Source organism: Eretmochelys imbricata, chromosome 7, assembly GCF_965152235.1.
Source record: "Eretmochelys imbricata isolate rEreImb1 chromosome 7, rEreImb1.hap1, whole genome shotgun sequence".
NCBI lineage: Eukaryota > Metazoa > Chordata > Testudines > Cheloniidae > Eretmochelys > Eretmochelys imbricata.
Window position 1 is genome coordinate 76,743,444 of NC_135578.1, and position 21,516 is coordinate 76,764,959.

The window sequence follows — 21,516 nt, forward strand, 5'->3', positions numbered from 1 at the left end:
TGAGTATGTGCTTAACTTTATGCACATGAGTAATCCCACAGAATTTTTGGCAGATCAGTGGCTATTGCTTAAATATATTATTTAGTGTTTTACAATCAAATAATATACAAAGTTAATATGAACTCTATTGGAAAAGTTTCAGAGTAGCAGCTGTGTTAGTCTGTATCTGCAAAAAGAAAAGGAGTACTTGTGGCACCTTAGAGACTAACAAATTTATTTGAGCATAAGCTTTCGCGAGCTACAGCTCACTTCATCAGATGCATTGGATTGGAAAAGAGTACTTGATAAACATGCTAGGAATTTTAAAAGTATCATTTGGACACGCAGTCCACCCAAATAGCTCTGTCCTCCAATTCGGGTGTAATATCGGATTGAGCAGTTCCAGCTCGACGAGCTTAAATTTTTTATCTTTCCTCTATAAAAAATTCAAACAGACTGCTCTCTGACTTAAGAGCTTCTCTGTGAATTACAATTCACATGTATCTCAAACACATACATTTCCAAAACTATCCATATATTTTTAAAAAATCTCAATCTCCCTATAAAAAGGATTTTTTTGGGAGTGGGGGGGGTGGGGGTTTATACTACTAAGAAATCCCATTTCCTAACTTCAAACGTGTTGCCCTTCTGGATATTAAGTAACATGATAAAATAATAAGAGAGGTTTCTGCCACTATACTGATGGTGAGTATATTTTAGATTTTTGCTTTCGTCTCACTTTTCAGTACAATCAGAGCTCCAAGCAAAGAGAGCGAAGCTAATGGTTGTATATGATATAAAATTATCAAGCTGTAAATCCAGCCATTGCCTGGTGCTGCACTGCGGTTTCTGACACTACTCCTCTAGTGTCCCCAATGACATTAAGATAGCTCAGGGCCTACTTCTTTTTTAAGATGACACAAACATTTTTTTAAAAGAACAAACATAACCCTAATCAGAGTATTTTAAAAGAAATTTTAAAAATAAACATAAAAATCTGTGATTTTACTTGTTTTATTTGTGTGTGTGTGTGTATATATATATATATTATATAAATATATATAAATAAAAAAAACTAAACAAATGAAGGGAAAATCCTGTATGCAATATACATGGAACCCACTGTGAATACAGATGGAATTTCTATGGTTCACCTCATGCTTGTCTGGTTTAATGAAGACAGTAAATTACATAGCACATTACCTTCATTCCATACTGCACATAGTACAGTGTAGCAGCAGCTACATTTCTACAAGGCATCTATGGGTTACAAATTTTTCCCTTTTTCTCCCTGCTTTATTATAATTCTCCATGGTTTACTCATCATATGGGCAATTCTATCTGCTCCCTACTACACACACACAGACACACACACACACAGCTGAAGAATAGAAGAATTATTTTTCTGGTTGCCATGAAAACTAAGAGAAATGAATGAGAAATTGGGCTGAGCAGAACTACCTCAGCAGTACAAGACTGAATCAAACAGATTCTCTCTGAAATCCAGACTCATGTGTGGATTCCAATCAGCCTTGTTTAAAACATATGATCATAGCTAATTGTTCATTAATTCTACCATGGTATTTGTGCACAGATTATACCCTACACAGGATGAATGTTTGTTGGTGGCAGCAGGGGTTGGGAGGTGGGGGGAGGGCAGGGCAGGGGGGACGACTCTCCAGCAGTGGAAATCAAAATAGATAGTAACTGTGATTTTAAATCTTAGTTATTTTAGGCTTACATCCATTTGACAAAGCAATTCTGAAGGACTTAAAAAAGGACATATCCACCATTAAAAAAATATTTGAATCTCATAATTGGTTTTAGACACCATTCAATTTTTAAGCTTAATATAAAATACTAATTGTTTATACAGTAAAATATGCATAGTGTATTTCTTGTTTTACAGAAAACATTATATGGTGATTTTTTTATGAACATGAAGCCTGATATAACTGAAAAAGAATAGGGAATGCATATGCAAATTGACATACCCATAGAATCTCTTGTTGTTTAAATAATTACACTAGCTTTGGGCCTGATCCTTACAGCCCTCTGCACATGGAACTCCAATGGATCTATTTTAATGGGTGAGCTGAATGAGGAGTGTTTGAAAATTCTTGGAATATTTGAGCATGTAATACATCTCTCAAAATAACAGAGGGAATATTTTAGCTTGTAATTCAGCTCTTGAAAAGATGAGAAGCACACAGAGAGACAAACATAGACCTTCCATTTTCAATTAGGGTTATTACTGCTAAAAAACATGTGCAAAATATATTAATGAATGAGAATGTACCGTGTAAAATGACTATTAGAGACAATGGAGACATAGATGTGTTCCACCTATATTTTAGTGCTGTACATTACTGAATTTACGTGTATCATTTTACAAGACAATACACATTCATAGAATATCAGGGTTAGAAGGGACCTCAGGAGGCCATCTAGTGCAACCCCCTGCTCAAAGCAGGACCAATCCCCAATTTTTGCCGCAGATCCCTAAATGGCCCCCTCAAGGATTGAACTCACAACCCTGCGTTTAGCAGGCCAATGCTTAGAGCCGCTACGTTAAAGAGCTTACAGGGGTGCAGCTGCATGAATATAGCTGTGCCCTTAGTGGTTTGCAGATGTTTGTAATAAGCCATAAATCCAGTGTCTCTATTCAGTCCATGATTTTTAGTGTCTAGCAGAGTAATGAATTTAAGCTCCCAGGCTCTTCTTGTGAAAGTGTTGTGCAGGTGTCCTTTGTAGATGAGGACTGAGGGGTCATATATAGAATGATCACTTTGTGAAAAGTGTTCACCCACAGATGATAGGATGTTTTTCTCTTTTATCATTTCCCTGTGTGAGTTCATTTGAAAGCATAGTGATTGTCTGGTTTCACCCATATAGTTGCTACTGGGGCATTCAGTGCACTGGATGATGTATACCACATGTTGTGGTAGACATGTGTAGGATCCAAGGATCTTGAAATGTGTATTTTGGGGAGTCATTGATCACTGTAGCAGGTTTTGCATCTGTTGTTCTGGCAGGGTCTGGGTACTGCACGTACTTTAGTACCTAACTATAATTTGAAGAATTACCAACAGTGTTTTTGACTTTACTCTGAGTTTTACTCCTTCTGTATTTCCTGTTTCTGTTTCCAGGACTTAGTGCTGCACTTGGAAATATTTAGATTCACAAACAACTGATCCAAATAGACAATAATGACTCTAAAGTTGTTGCTTCAGACTGAGAGATTAAAATACATGCCTGGGATCCTCTCAGGACAAGTTCAGCCTAAAGTCAAGCACTGATTTAAACAAGACTAAATTTGGCTGCATGATCTTTGATGGCTTCAAAAGGGCTGCCAAAAGTGCACCTTGGGAAGATGACAGACATATTAAGAAAATATAATGAGATCAGCAGGATTTCCTTAGTCAAATTTTGTAGCAAAAAATGCCACGAGCTTGGAACATTGTATTCCTAGTTTTAAGTGAGTCTGTATAGCAGAACAATACATCTATAATGTAAGTCACCAAATGAATTAATTCTCCCTTTAATAAGCATGCGTAACTCATTAATGCAAATGCAACTATGAGTTCATATCTAGAGAGGAAAGGCATGCTACCCTTAAATCATGGATTTATCACTGTTTTCACCTCCTAGGTCCCTTGTATGTTTTGGCAACAACAAATTATATGGTGTACAAGTATTGATAATGTTGACAAATAAAACAGATACAGAAATAACAGTGCCTTAGGCTGAGGCTCTCCAAATTTTAGAGATAGGCTCAAGCCCTGACAGTTTCACCCTGACTGAGTTTTGGACACCCCCAAAATTAAGGGTTATCAGATCTGTTGTTTTGGTTTGACTCATATAAAAGGCAGGTGACATTAGCAACCTTTAGATATACATTTCAATTTTGAACAGCTCCAGGAGTTGATGGTGGTCAGTTCTGGTGATTTGGTATGTGACCTTCTCAACTAAAAATGGGGCATTTTTCTTAGCTACAAAATATGGGATCAGTCCTGTAAGGTGGTGGGCATTATTGCCCCAATTTAGCAAATCACTTGAGGCATATGTTCAACTTTAAGCATATGAGTACTTCTGCTGAGTTCAGTGGAAGTACAAACATGCTTAAAGTTAAGAACAAGCTTACATGTTTTGCAGGATCAGGTCAGAGTACTTAACAGTTGTGTAATACCAAGTGCTATGACAACAGAGACAAAGATATTAGGCAGGCTGCTTAGCAATTTAGTGAGGAATAGGAAAAAGAACAGCATGCATCATTATCATTGAACAGCAGTAATTCTCAAAACAAGAAATTGTATTAAACATTGTTCATTTTGGTTTCTCATCATACAAGATATTATCATTTATTAACCACACTTTAAAAATAAAAAGTGGAAATATTTCCCTTCATGGAAATTAGAAACATTGAATCTGCTCTCTGTCTTGAATATGTGACAGTCCGTCCGCTCCCCCCCTTCCAAACATTTTAAACTTCAGCAACTAATGCAATTTTGTAGTAAGGCCGTTTTAACATGCAAGCCAGGAATGTCGTTTCCTTGGTCTGACACAAAGGAATTTGCTTTATTTATGATTTATTTAATTTCTTCTTTGTGAATGCATAGATGCATTCTTCTTATTCTGCAGAATGAGCTAAATACAGTTCACTTTACTCACACAAGCAGCCTCATTATATTCAATAAGATTACTCAGGTAAGGAAGCCAGATTTGGCCCATTATCCAATCCTTTTTATAATACATTGGGAATGACTCTTTAAATCATTTAAAAATCAAACACAGCTTCATTTTTAACTGAATTAACTTACGCATTTAAAAAACAAACAAACAAAAAGGTCCCCTAAAACATCATCAGTAAGTTACAATTAAAGGGCAGTATGCTGATATCTTTACACTGAATAGCACTTTCATCCACAAGAAGTCCCACTGACTTTAGAGGAGAAAGCGCCGATTCAGTGTGAGTGGTTGACAGAATCTATCCAACTGTGAAGAAGAGAAGTTTTAGTTTTCTTATTCTGAAAAGAAGAAAAGCAGCCTATCCACCTGCTATGATTTAGATAGAAGTTAAACATTTTTGGTTCCGCAAGTTACAAATATTAGTGAGTAAAGCCCATTCTGTCATTCTGAGGTTATGTGATCCTGGTGTATTATTTCTGACCCTATCCTCTACTACCAGAAGCCCTTCTCCTGAGTAGCCATTAACATTACTAGCAGGAGGTATTCAAAGTAAGGTAGGTTATCCATTAAGCCTAATCTTCCACAGCTCTATAGTCAAACCTACAATTGCCCAAATATATACAGTATACCCGGACTACATGCATGGAGACATGATAGCTAGCTATCCACTAAACAAGATAAAATGTCAAGTTAGTCCTCAATTTAATGAGCTTTAATATGTAATATTTTCTTTTGAAAGATCAAATTATCCAAGGGAAAAATAATATCACTATAAACTTAATATAAAACACACAGAATGACAGAGATCACACTAAACAAAATCAATGGCAGTTTATGTACTAAATTTTTTAAAAAGGGGGTTTTGTACAAAGGATATTCATACACTATTATTTCCAGTTAAAAATAGAGTATATTTCAATATCCCTGTCAAAAGACTGAAAGCTTAGCTAAAAATACTCTCTTAAATAGGGTTTATCTCTCATTAAAAGCTGGCTTTTGCAAGCAGGCTAAGAGTCACTGTTCTTTATTTATATCCATTTGTACATTTCTTCAATATGTGTTTATATCTTTAGACATCCTTTAATTTGAATATGAACATTTCTCATTAATTTACTTCTGTTTTGTAATCTCACCTTTTCTTGTCTTGGATAGCAGAGTATTTCTAGGAAATGAAGAAGGATGGCCACAAAAACAATATGAGTTCATAAATTTCTCTTTTAAAACTAGGACACAGATATTGTATTTGCTAAGTAATTAGACAATATTAAATCTGTGTGCATGTAGTATGAATGTACATATACAGTAATGTATGTTACAAAATGAATTTTATTTTGTTAATGTTGAAGTTACTAATATATATATTCCTTAGCACAACACAGCTTCAAGGGTCAATTTTTATTTTATTGTTTTAATAATGTTTGAGTTGTTTTGTTTAACCTTTTAAGTGATGAGATCTGAAGGTTTATAGTTTGCTCCTTGTATGTGGTCACTAGCAAAGCAATAGGTTATATATCGATCATATGAACTTGTGCAATTAAGTAATGGATACAAGGTCTCACCTTTTTAAGAACTTAATCAGGACTTAATCCCCTTGATGTCCTTCAGTCAATTAACCCTCTTGCTTTGCTATATAAAGCTCGAGGACTTTATTTTCCCCTCCAGTATAAAGCCTAAGCCCCTTCACCTTACGGGCCAGGACTTCTGCCTAGGGAAGATGGGCTAATGAGGACAACTGCAATCCCACGGCAACAATCCAATCAGAGAATCACGAGCTCAGCAACAGCACAATAGTAATTTGCCTCAACAATACTGCTAACATTTTAAGAGAAGAAAACCATCCTATAAAAAAAACGCTATATGCACAGTGCTAGGGTGAAATACTGACCCCCTGAGAGTTTTGCCATTGACCTCAACTAGGGACAGGATTTCACCCCAGACTCTTCGGAACTGGTCGAAAGCCCATTTTTCCAAAGGACACTCAGTGACTTCAGTGGGATTTTGGATCTGGCCTTTAACAAGCATAGAATTTTATATTCAATTTTGTTTCAATTCCCCCTACTCCTGCCTTATTACTACTAGTGGAGTCTGTCCAAAGTACTAGAACTCCATTATGATCTGGGGTTACTTGGAACTAGCTGCTGTGAAACTAAGTAAACAACGTACTTGAACCAGTTAGTCTGAATACATATTGAAAAATGTCCTTTGTTCAATGCTCACTTTTCAATTTCTAGCCACTCTCCAATATTTTCTTTACTTCTGTCATCCTCATCTTTTTTTCAAATTAATTTTTTTAAAATAGTGCCAGCTTTGATTATGCTTTTTGTTTTCTTGTTCTGAGGTGAAAGGGGAGTGGTGGTCAGCTCTTTTGGAAGCAGGTGGCTGGCTATTTGATGTTGACTGTAACATTTGAATAGCTCTAATGCAAAGCTTGTTTGGTTACAGCATCTCTGGGTTTTTGACCCAAGGCAGATTGTGCATGTGGCCTTTCAAGCTGAATTTATTGTATCTGTTCAGTGTTTATTCTAACTGGACCTATGAAATGGGAGATTCGACCAGAATCCCAAGAGTTTAGCTTCAAGAAGTATAACAGACATATAGGTCAACAATTTGATATGTACAAAATTATTATGAACTGTTGTACATTCAGCTGTTTTGGGTCAAATGCATGCAATTCAGATGTCAGGCATATGATCATATTACTAATTATAGCAGGTATTTTGTAAGTTAGATAAATAGAAGTAATTTTAAAGCATTTAATTTAAAAACTCTTTTACAATTCTGAATATTCCTATTTGGTTTCCTCTGAAGTTTAAATAATATGACCACCTATCTTCAAAACAACCTTTATCCAATCATAGAATATTGGAGGTGGAAGGGACCTCAGGAGATCATCTAGTCCAACCCCCTGCTCAAAGCAGGACCAATCCCCGATTTTTTTTGCTCCAAATCCCTAAATGGCCCCCTCAAGGATTGAACTCACAACCCTGGGTTTAGCAGACCAATGCTCAAACCACTAAGCTATCCCTCCCCCAATGGCTAGTTACACCAAAATAAGATGAGTCTCAACAAAAGCAAATTCTACGTATTCTTAATACACAATGCTATAATTACAGTTGACAGCATGCACGTTCTTTTAGTTTAATAAAATAAATGTAAAATAAAATCAACACCACACCACTTTATCGCCACCTGCACTATTTTTGGCAGCAAAAATGTTACTGAGCTCTGCAGATGTGGCCAACAGATCACATCTAAATGTACTAGAGAAGCACTGGACAGTTACATAGCAGACAAAGTATAAATTATGTACATTACTTCTTTTATAGTAATAACATGGTAAAACTAAGAATGGAACATAAACCTATTTACTGTCCAATTTAATTTTACAAATATAACAAGAAAGTAACACTTAGCACCTGTCTTTTTTTAAGAGGATCCTAAAATGTACAAGTATTATCCCTATTTTAGAGATAAAAAACAGAGGTTAAGTAACTGGCCAAAGATCAAGCCAGTGGAAGAGTCTAGAACAAAACTCCTGACTCCCAGTTTGTTGCTTTAACCACTACACATTGTTTCCTTCCTATTTTCATATTATTATACAGTACTGCACACAGTGTGCTAGACATTTATGATGTTCTTTTTTCTTGTAACCAGGCATTTTGGAACTAAGAAGAATATGGACAGGAAAAGGAAGAACACAATATTTAAGAATTTTGAACAAAAACCACACTCTTTCCTAATAACTATAGGAAGTACTGGTTGCTCTTCAGTGTGTCCTACTTAGATTCTTTTATTGTGTTCCCACTGTCATAAGAGATGTTTTCCTCTCAACATCCTTTTAATCTTTTCAGACTAGTAGAAAAACAGCAGACGTTAGTTATCAGAATTTTGATGTGTAACAGCTTCAAAGTGATGGTGTTTTCAAATTAAATCAAGTGATGGGAAAAACTAGGACTTCAGTTTTGAATGCACTTATGGATTCTCCTTGAAGATGTTTTGTTTGCTTAGGTGGTAAAATAGATAAAGGGAAGTCTTTTCCCCCCCACTTCTCTTTAATTGGTATTTTGAAGGCATATGCCAATATCCAAATAAGGGATATTTTAACTTTTCAGAGTCCTGTCCAGGAGAGAGCAGCCTTTGTTGGCCCACAGTGGTTCTCCAGAACACTTTACCTAGGCAGCCTGGCCAAAAAGGCTATTTTGAGGGACGTTTACTCAGTAGTACAGCAAAATGCTTTATTTACTTACACATGCGGATGCACACACTTTTATCTTAGGCTTTGTCTACACTACCATTTTTGTCGATAAAGCTTTTATTGCTCGGGGTGTGACTGACATAAATTTCACCGATGAAAGTGGTAATGTGGACAGAGGCTCTCCTGCTGACATAGCTAATGCCTCTCGTTGTGGGTAATTTAATTATGCCGGCTCTCTTCTGCCAGCAAAGAGTGGCTACATGGGAGTGGCATAGCTGTAGCGGTACAGCTGTGCTGCTGTAAGGTCTGTATTGGAGAGCCATATGCTGGCTAGTGCCTGTATTCCTCCCCTCATATGGGGTTCATTCCAGTCTTTAGACACTTCTCTGTGCTGCACGGTCTAGGCAGAAATGTAGTTTTAGATTCTTTCCCCATCAACTTTCCGACAACCTAGGAAGAGAAATGTCACTTTCTACACCAGGAATGAATATATGATTACTTGCATGACTCACTTAGTCCTCAAACATACTGAAAAAAGGGTTACCACATAAATCCTAAGATTTATTAGACCTGAGCATCAAGAGCACAGGATGATAGGAAGCTGGACATGTCAAATGTTCTGAAACATTAAACATTATCCTACTGACTGAAGAATGGGAGGTCACTAAAGCTTCGGAAATAGTCATATTAGTGCCCAATAGGAGAGGTGATAAGGCTATACATAAATAAAGGGCAGACAATGTGAGGTATAAAACAAATGGATAAACATGTCTATGTATAAAACATACCTTAAGCTATAAAATAATTCCAAGGGTCTTAGTATTACAACCAATAAATGAGTTAAAAATTATACACAATGGGCCACAATCAACTCAATGATATCCATGCACTTCATTGATATTAGGCCACTATAATTTGACCTCAGTCTGTGACAAGACTACAAGTGGGTCTGCTGCATATAGAACAGCTTCTGTTTTACAGAACGTTCTCCAGGAGCATCAGAAATCTTCATTAAAATGAGATAAGTCTGGGTGCAATGAAAGGGACACATTGTCAGAGGGATGACTGCCAAATTAACTGAGAGTGATTTTGTTACCTGAAGGTGGTCAGTGACATAGGGCTATCCTATGTGTCCTGAGGTTAAAAATTGTCTCAGAATGAATCAACATGCTGAATAAAGTGAATTTCTATATACTGAATCTCTAACCACCACCATTTCCACCACCAAAAAGTCCACTAAAAGTAAGACATCTGTTAAATATAACAGAGGGTGCAGCATAGAGTAAGATGTAGTTTTAATGCTGTCTGTAAGGACAAAAACTCTTGAAAGTTCATTTGTTATACAGACAATGCAGAGAAACTACACTGAACCTGAACTGTAAGGTTGACATCAAAAATTGCAGTAACTTGTTTTTTGATATTCCTGATTTTGTGAACTCAAAATGAAATTCAGTCTTGGAAATTTTTGTTCTTGTTATTTGTCATTTTTAAATAACTTCAAAGGGGAAAATGGATGAAGTTTGAAAAAGCTCATCTAACTTTTTGATCTGTTCTATTTTATGACTTACTCTTTGAAATCATATTTTGATTTAAAAAAAAACAGACAGATTCAAGATATCTTTAGGAACCAATCAGTGACAGAAATAAAAGAGAAAATCACAGCATAAACAACATTAATGAAGAAACAGACTATTCTATAAATAGCCACACTGTATATCTAAATCCACCATGCACGGAGATCCATGAAATGGAAAGTATTGAAGTTTGGGGGCTAGATTCTTTCCCATGATCCAGCTCTGGCTGCACAAACGGGCCAGACACTAGCCGCATGTGGCTAGTAGACAGCTTCCCCAAGGAGGCAAAAGGAGTGCAATCTCCACTGAGATAAAGCCAGCATAGCCAATTCCAACAATACTATCAACCCAGTCCTGGCACAGGTGGTGTGTCGGTGTGTGGTTGGAACACCAATAAACTCTGCCAACTCTCACCAGAGAGTTGAAGACAGTTGCTACCTGGAGAAAGTTAGAACCGCCTAAGTCAGGGCCACAGCTGAAACTGTGCAGGACAGACAATCAGGGAGTCATAACCAATTTCATGAGAGACGACCCTTTATCTATAGTAAAAATCTTACCATACAAGTGCAAAGCATGTCATATTCTGAATTTGTAGCATGTGGATGTTCTGGTCTATAAACCCTTTACTTTTTCACGCTATGGATGACTGTATCAAAATGGAACTTTTGGTCAATCCAAATGTAGGGATGCCATACACTTAATTGCCCACAAATGTGCATAATTCCGCAAAGTATGCAAATCCCTCAACTAAGATTGGTACTAGTTGCCATCAGCCTATCAGAGTGCAGGGATTTGCATGATCACTGTAAGCATATTTTAAAAATATAATAATTATGCAAATTCCTCTAGTTTGGCTGCTAGAAATCCTTTGGCTGCACTCAAAATTCAGCATTCACAATGCCGCCTCATTTCTGACTCCCCTTTCCACTCTGTCATTCCAGGTCAGCTCAGATACCTAATGAAATCTAAGTTAAATGTGGAGGGCACATGGGAGGGGCACTGAAGAGGGCCTAGAGACTTTCCAGTAGCAAAGGATTTACAGTATCCAAACAGAGTGTTTAGAAGAGGAAGAACACATTTAATTAAACCCACAACCTGAAGGTACTTCCTTCCCACTGTGCTCAGAATTTCCATACAGCATCTGAAGGATAGATATATTATACCTATCCTCTATTTACATACATACGCTTAAGTGATGTTAGAATAAACAAAGGTGACTAAAATATGAATTACTGATTTGAGGTTTTCCTCCCAATAAGCAGTATAAATTACCACCTCTGGGATTTTCAGAATTTACAAACCTCAAATAGAGGATTGCATGTTTAAGAGCAAGGTCACATTCAGTATGAGTAAATTGGTGTCTTTTCATGGATTTCAATGGACTAGTACATGGCATCTGCAAGTCCCTCATGTTTTTATTTCATGCAAAGGATGACACACACACTTCTTCTGACTATCATATTGGGCTTTATGCACACTACTGGCCCCTACTGGATGAAACATAAGATTTGCATAAGAGCATCCTGGTCTCCATAGTGGCAGGCCTAGAGAAGACATATGTCTTAATACTACTGACTGAGAGTCTTCCCTGAGCTCAAGGTGATAGGCAGCCTGGATTGGGAGTGGCTGCTGGCAAGTTCCTGGGGGCATTTTTGAAGCATCACAAACAAAGGCTCTAAATGTAGCTTTTAAATCCTCAGTATGGTAGCCATGAGGGAATGTCTAGGACTCTTGCTGTCACACTTTCTCCTTTTCACACCTATTTATAATCACTCCCCTTTCCATTTCCCCTTTGCCCTTTTGCTGTCTCAAATGGCCAGTTCAAAATGACTAGTTCAGCAAAGCATTGCACTACAAGAGATTTGCAGGAGCAGGGGATATAAAGTGAATTTTAGATCTGTTTAAAAATGGAGAACTCATATCACACAAACAGTAGCTATCTTGTCCACTGTGGCATCACAATTCATATGCTTACCATAGAGTACTAAAAATAATCATGGATACTACAGTGTAAATGATACATTTTTGTTTCCATGAGTAAACAAAGTATTATAGAGGACCAGATTCAGATACCATTACTCAGAGTGAGTACTACTTTCTTCTGTGAGTAGTTCCATTAGTTTCAATGGGATAGCTACAGAGTAGGGTATACACTACATAGAGTTAAGTTATTAGACTCTGACTCAGAGAATCTTACTTTGACTGCAGTTGAAATTAGCTTTGAGGGACTACCTATGAGCATTGGGTACCCATTTTAAACAAATCCTTTCTATCTTGACCATCTCACTTTACTTATGGGGTAATTTTCAATGAAGGATTAAAAAGAATTTTAAATACTAAAAATAAGATTTAAATTTGATACATAATCCATTACGGTATAACAAGTAATACAATTGTATCTTTCTACAGCCAAATGAACTAAATACATTTGAACAAAAGTATTGGAAGAACAGCACAACATTTAGCTAAAATAAATGAAATAATGTAAAACAGACAAAATTAAAATGCTATTGCAATAGTTCTCAAAATGATTTCCAAAGATTCCTTTCAGTCTACGATAGAATATACTGTGTCAGGTGGTACTATGTATACTGTATCTTCATACAATGACAAGGATAAAAATAAGAGTTACTCGAGGCACTGAATAGCAATTATTTAGGTGATCATGTACATTTCTATGAACTCCAGGGTCCCCTTGAGCGCAACAGTGCATGCTAGAAATGCGTGACAGTATTAAATTATGTTTGGCAGATATTTTGTATATGCAGAACCAGATATTTTTTGAGAGTCATCCAAATTTATTTGGTGTGAAATTTTATAGTTTCTCTATAAACAGGGGTTACAAACACTGGTTTCTAAAGCAAAATTGGTGAACTTCATCTTACTTGGCAAAACTGGATTTGTATAAATGCACGCCAGCAAGCATTTTCTCTTTAAGCATCAAAAAGAGCTTCCAACAAAAAGAGTTTTTCACCTGACTAAATTATTTTTCATTTGAATTAATAACATGCCAAAATAATATTTTATTACTCTTTAAATTAATTTATGCACATTTCATTTCAAAACACAAAGTGATTTCAAGCTATTACAGGATAAATGTAGTGATCAATCTGGAGATTAGCAACTAGCCACCTTCCCAAACACTGATTGGCAGCTTGATGCATTAGAAAGATTTACAGTATTTGCCATGTGATTCTTAATATTCTGACAAGAACTCTAGGCCTGATTTGCATAATTATTGAACACCCATGACTCCAACTGAAATCAGTAGGTGTTACTGATGCGCAAAACCTATGAAAAACAGGCCCTCTGTTTTTTAAGGTTTCATCCAAAAGACCAACACACAGTTAACTGGGTCTAATTCAATTTCTGTCTTTTGGATGGATGGAATGCTGACTTATCTTTGAGCAGGATTTCTAGGGAACCTAGACGTTTCAAGCACAAAGCTTAGACCTCTAAAACAATTACGTTGCAGAAAAAACTAAACCACAAACACCAAAAAATTAGTGGATAACTATTTTGGAATCCCACAAAACTGAGTGTGTGTCAGGGAGAATTTCTTCATGTTGTTCTCAAAGCCTTGCATGCAACTCAAGAGAACTCACAAACATCTAAGTCTATATACTAAGCATTATTCTGTGGAATTTCTGCAACATCCAATAGGTCACCAACCTTAGGGGCATTCTAAGCCTGATCTGGATCTTTTGGACCAGTACAACATCACTCTGGACAAGGTGTAGTGATTTACACTATACCCTCACATGCCATCCAGTTCAATTCACAGTTCATTTCAAAAGTATCTTAAAATACATCCACGTCGTTCCCATCCCAAAAGCAAGGTAACAATTTGGAGTCTATGCCACCCAGAGAATACAGTCATTATTATTGTTTTCGCAATTTGCAAGTCACATTCATCACCACTTAACAGTAAAACTGGCTCTTCAGCTCATTTTAAAATCGGTAAATTTCACAGTTGCTACTCTTTAACAAGGTTTGATCAGTTATTGAACAATTTCTAAGGGTGGTAGCAACATAAACTTTAGTGAATGAGGGAAACTGCACCAAAGGAATTTGGCTTATAGAATCATAGAACTGGAAGGGACCTTGAGAGGTCATCTAGTCCAGTCCCCTGCATACTATGAAAATACCAGTGGTTTACATTCTGGCACATGGCACGACACTTTAAAAGTTATACAAAACTTATTTTCAAATGTTTTTCTATGCTTGTTCAACTATAGGATGTTTTCATTTTGCTTAAAAGAATACTTTGTTACCCAAGTTTTATTGGGGGGGGGGATTTCTCCACGGGGAAAAAAAGAAAAAAGACAAGGGGACAAATCCTCATCTGATTCAAATCAGTATAGTCTCATGGACTTAAATGAAGATAGGCTGATTTACATCAGCTGATGATGTGTCCCAGAGTGCCATTTTAACAATCTTTCTACAATGTGAAGATCACTTATTTGACAGGTCATAAACTTCCCACTACTGCTAACGTATATAGTATATGTGTACATACACGCTGTGTCGAATGTGAGACCACTATTTACATAACAATCAACACTTGTGCACAGTGACACAGACAAGCATTGGGCCTAGGAGTTGAGAAGCAAAAAAAAAAAAAAAAAAGATAGGAAGGAGGATTTAAACTTGTAGAGCCCAGAAATGTAAATTCACAAAAGCTGGACAAACTCATTTTCTTTGTTTAACAGATGGATGTAGAAGTTAAAATTAACTAGGACAACCTTAATTAATGCAGCTAGCTATTGTGCATTCTTTCAAGGGCTGTTGTGAGAGGAGCAATTGTTTTTATAAGCTGAATTGGAAAAAAACAAAACAAAAGCCACACAATAAGAATGCAGCATTATTTATAAATACACATTAAGAGGAAACAAATGAAAATAAGTTTTGCTTTGACAGCCCAGCTGTGCTCAGCTTTGTGGGTGCATAACTTTAAGCACATTAATAGTCTTGGTGAAATTAACAGGAATACTCACATGCTTAAGCACTTTACTGAATCAGGGCCCAATGGGGAGGCACCAGGGGGCCTCCCTCTTATGGCCCGTGAAGGAGATGGGCAAAACTGAACAACTTACACTCACCTGGACACAAGGGCCGGGCAAGAACAGTGCTGCTATCCACTCCAAAAGGGGATGAACACTTGTCAAGCTCCCTCTACACCAATCAGTGAGGGGAGTATTTGCTGTATCCTCTACAAAGGTGGCACAAAGCCTCCCAAGAGTTACAGAGCTGTTCCTAGAAACCCAGTAGCCCTCTTAGTTACCTGCCAAGACCTGTTTCATGTTCTGTACAGTATATGCCTCTGACACAGTTTCCCTGGGTACAGGTGGAGGTCAAAATTAAGGGCATGATCCAAAGCCCACTGAAGTCTATGGAAAGACACATTGATTTCAATGAGTATTTGATTGGACTCTAAACTCTAGATTCACTTTTTCTTTGCCACAGGACAATTGGTTATGTTCACAGATCTGCTTCATATTTTGAGCCATAACATTGATTTTATTTATCCTGACATGTGAGGATGCCAGTATTGTCAATCTCAGATGTTCAAAAATAATGAGACACAAAGTAAGTGAGGTAATATCTTTTACTGGACCAACTTCTGTTGGTGAGAGAGACAAGCTTTCAAGCTTTATACAGAACTATTCTTCAGGTCTGGGAAACTTACTCAGAATGTCACAGCTAAATACAGGATGGAACAGATTGTTTAGCATACAAAAAGAATAAGCCAGATCCTGAATATCAGGAGATTGTCTTAAAATCAAGTGTTTAAAAATAAAATAAAATTTTGATTATGTTTATTAGCCTTGTGATTTTTTGCATCTTTAGGCCCTTCTTCACAACCATTAGGCCTTGTCTACATGGAGAAATTGCACCAGTTTAACATAAATCAATTTTTAAACTGATATAATTAAACCAGTGCAAATCCCTGCAATGGTACTCTTTTCAGTTTAAGAGTGGTTTATTGTGGTTTACTTAAACCTGTTCCCAACTGATTAATGCTAAACCGAAAAAAAAGCCACATCGACTGAAATTAAGAGTGTCCACACAGAGGTTTACAGTAGGTTTAACTAAATTCATTTAAATATATACCTTAGGTTATACCAGTGCAACTTTCTCATATAGACCATTTAAAAATATATATATTTAATGACAGCTGAGATTCCCTTATGTCCAGGAGCTGGGCTTTACGTAAACATCAGATATCATGAGACTCATGGTAAAATTGCCAGGGTAACATTGGAATCCACAACATGCAGGATGGGATGACAACAGTTTTTAAGATATCACAAATGGCAGCACGATGGCCTTCAGTGTAAACACACTATTCTGAGTTCCCATGGAACCAACTAGCTCCTGAATATTACATACAAATGAAAACCACTTCCACCTTGCTGAATATTGTATAAAACATAAAACATTCAGCATGCACCTAGACTTACATTGTTCTTCTACAATATATTATAATTAAACAAGGGGCTTCTGCCTTTATTGAGGGCTGACACTGAAGAGAGCATTTAAATACTTCCTAGATGCTGGCATACGGGAAACAATTGCTAGTTTTCACAGCCAAAATTGTGCATGACCTAGGGCAACCTTGTCAGAAACAGAACAGTCAGATAATTAAATCAACTGTTATTCTTAAAAGGTGTTCCAATCTTTTTTGTTAGTTATCATTTAAGGGTAAAATTTGCCCTGATGTACTTGGGCATTCAAGTAAGCAAGGACACTGCATATCCATCCAAAGTCAGAATCTCGCCCCAATTTTGAAATACATTCGAACAGAGTAAACAGTGAAATTTGTATATCGGTCTACAGATACATCTCTCTTATTTTCTGGTACAAATTTCTTTATCTTGCTATGCCATGAATAAGAAACAATTAACAGCTGAATATTCATAAGTGCATACTATAAATTTAGGTGTGCAAATACAAGTGAGGATTCACATGCATGCACAATTATGTCTTCATTCTGTCAGTTAAAGCCATGATAGTTTTAAACATGTAACCTTCACATTATTGTTATACATGATTTTAAATTCTCTTTAGCCATGCTTGCATATCATGGTAATGTGATTAATTTATATATGAAATGAGTGCACACCTTCTGCATCATCACTGCAGTCAACTATGTCTTCATTTGCATGCTTAAAATAGACACATGCTAATGCGCACACACACTTTTGAAGATTTGATCCTACAACTTAATTGACTGAACATCACCAACAAGTTATTTGTCTAATATGTTTTTAGAGAAAATCTTGACAGAAATTTTAGTACATGGTAAAGTGCCGAATAATTGAGAAGCTGTGAAACTTCTTCCTCAGATTACAATCTTAACATTACACACAAACGACTATCCGAATGACGGGGGTTGGTATCATCAGTTTGTAGAGACTTTGTGCTCTCACAGGCCTGACTTTCAAACCATCTCATGCCTCAGTCTCCTTACTGTATAAATTATCTAGGGATATTAGCATTCACTGGTGTTTCAATGTGATTGGAAGACCCTAGAGGATATTTGCGTATATTGCTCAAGTAAAGGGTTAGTGTTGTGCAACATCATGTGACTATAAAAAAATCTGAGCATTGCTTGCTTGTGGGTAGTGCAGAGGTATATAAAGAAGTGACTCAGAACTCATAGTGGAAATAATGGTTATTCTAAATATTCCGCCCCCCCAGAAGTGCAAAACAACAAACAACAACTAGAATGTAATAGTTTATGCCTGGTGTATGATGGGCAGAATGGTGTCCTTTTTGTGAGTAAACTGATACACCTGCACATGCACAAATTTTCTTTCCCCACTTTCTATAGTCAGTGACAGGGTTACTGCTTTTTCTTCATTCTCCTAATAAACTTAGTATGTCTTGAATCATACTGCTAAGAAAGAATTCCAAATTGATCACCAATCTCCAGCATAACAGGAAGAAAACCCATTGTTGTTGTGAAACCTCTATGTTCTATTTGTTCTATTCTATGAAGAAACAAGATACTGAAAAATCCATGCATTTACAATAAATAGATTGATATTTATCCAGGTCCCACTCTGGTTGCTAAGAGATTTCCCTTCTACAGCATTGTGTTGTATAAACAGTAAAGCATTTTTGTCTCACAATTGTCTGAGATCTCTGAATCAAGAGGCTATTATTGCCACATCTCTTCCACATTTTGCCAATAAGTAAATATAAATGAGCACAAAGACAAAGACAGCATATATATATAGTTATGTGTGCTATTGTTAAACGTAAGCCTATGATAGATAATATTGGCTCTCTAAATTATGAACAGAGTTAAATGTGACACTATACATTTTAACTCACAACTCAAATGAAAATGCCTGGTGGTAGGCCAGATCCTTAAATGTTCATTGTTGTGTACATTTTCAGCTGAAAAATGATAGCTATAATGCTACAGACCTGCATATAACCATAAAATCAGACAAGAAAAAATATTACATATTCAGACCAATTTTGATGTGAAATCTGTCCCAAAGGCAATATCCAAATTTTGTGCTTTCATTTATACTGGAAAACATACTGAGGAGACCTTTACATGTATATTTAAATGGAAAAGATATCTATAGTTAATATGCTGCAGTACACTCACTGCAGCCATCTAAACACAGCCTTCTAATGTGTTCACTAGAACAGAAGACAGTGGGTTTCTTAGTGCTTCTCATTAAGTTTAACACTGCCATTTCAGAAAAAAAGAGAAAAGGCAGGAAAATCTTGACTGTTACCCATCCAAAAGCCGCACATATGTTAAAGGAAATCTACATGCCTTTCAGGAAGCACATGCATGACTGCTTAGAGCACACTAAGATTATCTATCCCTTAGGGAATTTCACAAAGACACACAAAAATTCTAAAAACGACACTTCTGAGTTCAGACCATGGGCTTTTGGGCAATTTTTACTAATTGCAACCGATGACTAAGAAATCACTACAGGACCTTATCTAAATGGACTAGTACACAAAGTGTCATTTTTTAAGGACATATCCACACAGCACTCATAGAGATACCTTCATCTATCATCATGCCACTATCCTCAACTATTCTGTTTTATACCTTGATAAAAATAAAAAAGGAACACTATTAGATTCAAATCTTAATTGAACAATGATCAGCCTAGTGTACTGAATTTTTCAGGTCTCAGTGTATCATAGATTATCTGCATCCAGGATAATTACACAGGAGAGAAAAACAAGGCTCTATGATCACAATCACATTTTAACCTAACAAAATCAAGTTGCTAACAACAAATTATTGTGGTTTGATTTTCCAATATAATTTGCCTTCAGGAAAAAGGAAAAACAACAAAACATCTCAATTCTGTGACATTATTCTCAAAATGGATGTTTTAAGAGCCAAGCATGTGACATAGTCCCAACACAAAGAAAAATCTACCCTCACACACATTCACAGTAAGTATGTATACATAGTCTAAACTATTTATTCTGTCAGTTAAACCCATGACAGTGTTATACATGTAACCTTCACATTACTGTTATACACTATTTTAAACTCACTTATAGCCATGCTTGAGTATCATGGTAATGTGATTGATTTATATGTGAAATGAGTGCACACCTTCTGCATCATCACTGCAATCAACTAACAGCCGATTAAAAATTCAATTGCTTTGCAAACCCCACAGTTCTGGTTTGCAATGTTATTTTACAATCTTAACCAATTATTCAGACAGCTACCAAGTTACATACAAGAATGATCTCTGATAGCTCATTTGCAATGTAAGAAAACTGAAACAAAGGAATGCTTGTCAGAATTTGGTACAAATCTATATACCTTTCTCTTCCGATCCCGGGATCTTTTCCTGTGTTTTCTTTTTTTCTCATTTTCTTCATCAGCATTGATTTCTAAATCCCTGTTTTTCTTTAGTTGTGAGGCTGCATGAGCCATAATGCACTAAAAATCCTTCACAACAATGACTCCTTGTAAAAGGTGATATCCTCAGGCACCTTAACCAGCCCTTTCAGCAAATGTTCCAATGACTGGAAGGATATCTTAGATCAGAGCCAGGATCACATTCAGAATCCAAAGATCTTGCAGAAGCTAGTAGGCACTACAAAAATGCATATTTGCATATTTCTTTCTATACCTTTCTGTACCTGAACCTTTATAAAGCAGTGCAGCCATCGTAATGCATTTAACGTAATGAAAAAGACAGCTGGGACAGAGAAAGCTGTATTATGGCTGTATCCCCTGCCACCAGCTGGAAGTGTCTAAGTGATTCCACTGAAAGGGGAATGCTGAAAAGGAGGGTTTTATATTAAAAAAATTCCAGAACAACAACATATGCTGCATTATATTTTTTTTACCAATTTTTAAATGCATTTTAAAAACCTATCCAAAATAAAGAAAGTTCATTATCTATACTTCCCAGCTACTATTGCATGGTAAGTCACTTAACCTACAATGAAATGGAGCAGCTCCTACTTTAGATTAACTGCTGATGGTGACTAAAAAATAAAATAAAAATTTCATTTTACCATGGAGACCCTGACTGCATTATGTACAAAACAATGCATGCATTGCCATATCTTCACAGTGTGTCCTTTATACTGATTTTTCAATCCCACTGCATTTTGTGGGAGAGGATTACAGAAAGCCCTGTTGTCTTTTTTTTTTAAACCATACTTATTACAACACATCATACAGATAGAAAGATGTGATCATGCTAGTGTGTGAAACAGGCATTTAATTCATAGGGGGTTTCCTGGCACCATTCTCTTACGTGGTCAAAAAAAAGGGAATCTGTGTTACTAGCACTATCTACATGTACTTAGAACTGTAGTGTTAAGCTTTTATGTCAAGGCTCGCTTCAACCACCTTACAATTTTTACCACCTGAGTCCTCAATGACTGCAGCTTTTGACTATTCATTATGGGAGGTAAAATAGCAGCAGCATTAGAGGCCTGCAGGAGGATCTTTTACTAACATGTACACAGAACAAGGTACCCAGTAAATAAGGAACAGTATTTTTTTCACTCAAATGTGAACAAATAGCTTGCCTAGAAGTTGCAATTTTTAACCTT

General features: G+C 36.4%; 1 protein-coding gene across 2 annotated transcripts in view; it reads right to left on the reverse strand.

Annotated features, from left to right (window-relative positions):
- ANK3 (ankyrin 3) overlaps positions 1-20,380 on the reverse strand; it is a 290,556-nt gene extending 270,176 nt beyond the window's left edge. For both annotated transcript variants that reach the window (XM_077823435.1, XM_077823434.1), the window contains exon 1: positions 20,267-20,380. In XM_077823435.1, the coding sequence (XP_077679561.1) occupies positions 20,267-20,380 (114 nt within the window). The remainder of the gene's footprint in view (positions 1-20,266) is intronic.
- Between the last annotated feature and the right edge of the window lie 1,136 nt (positions 20,381-21,516).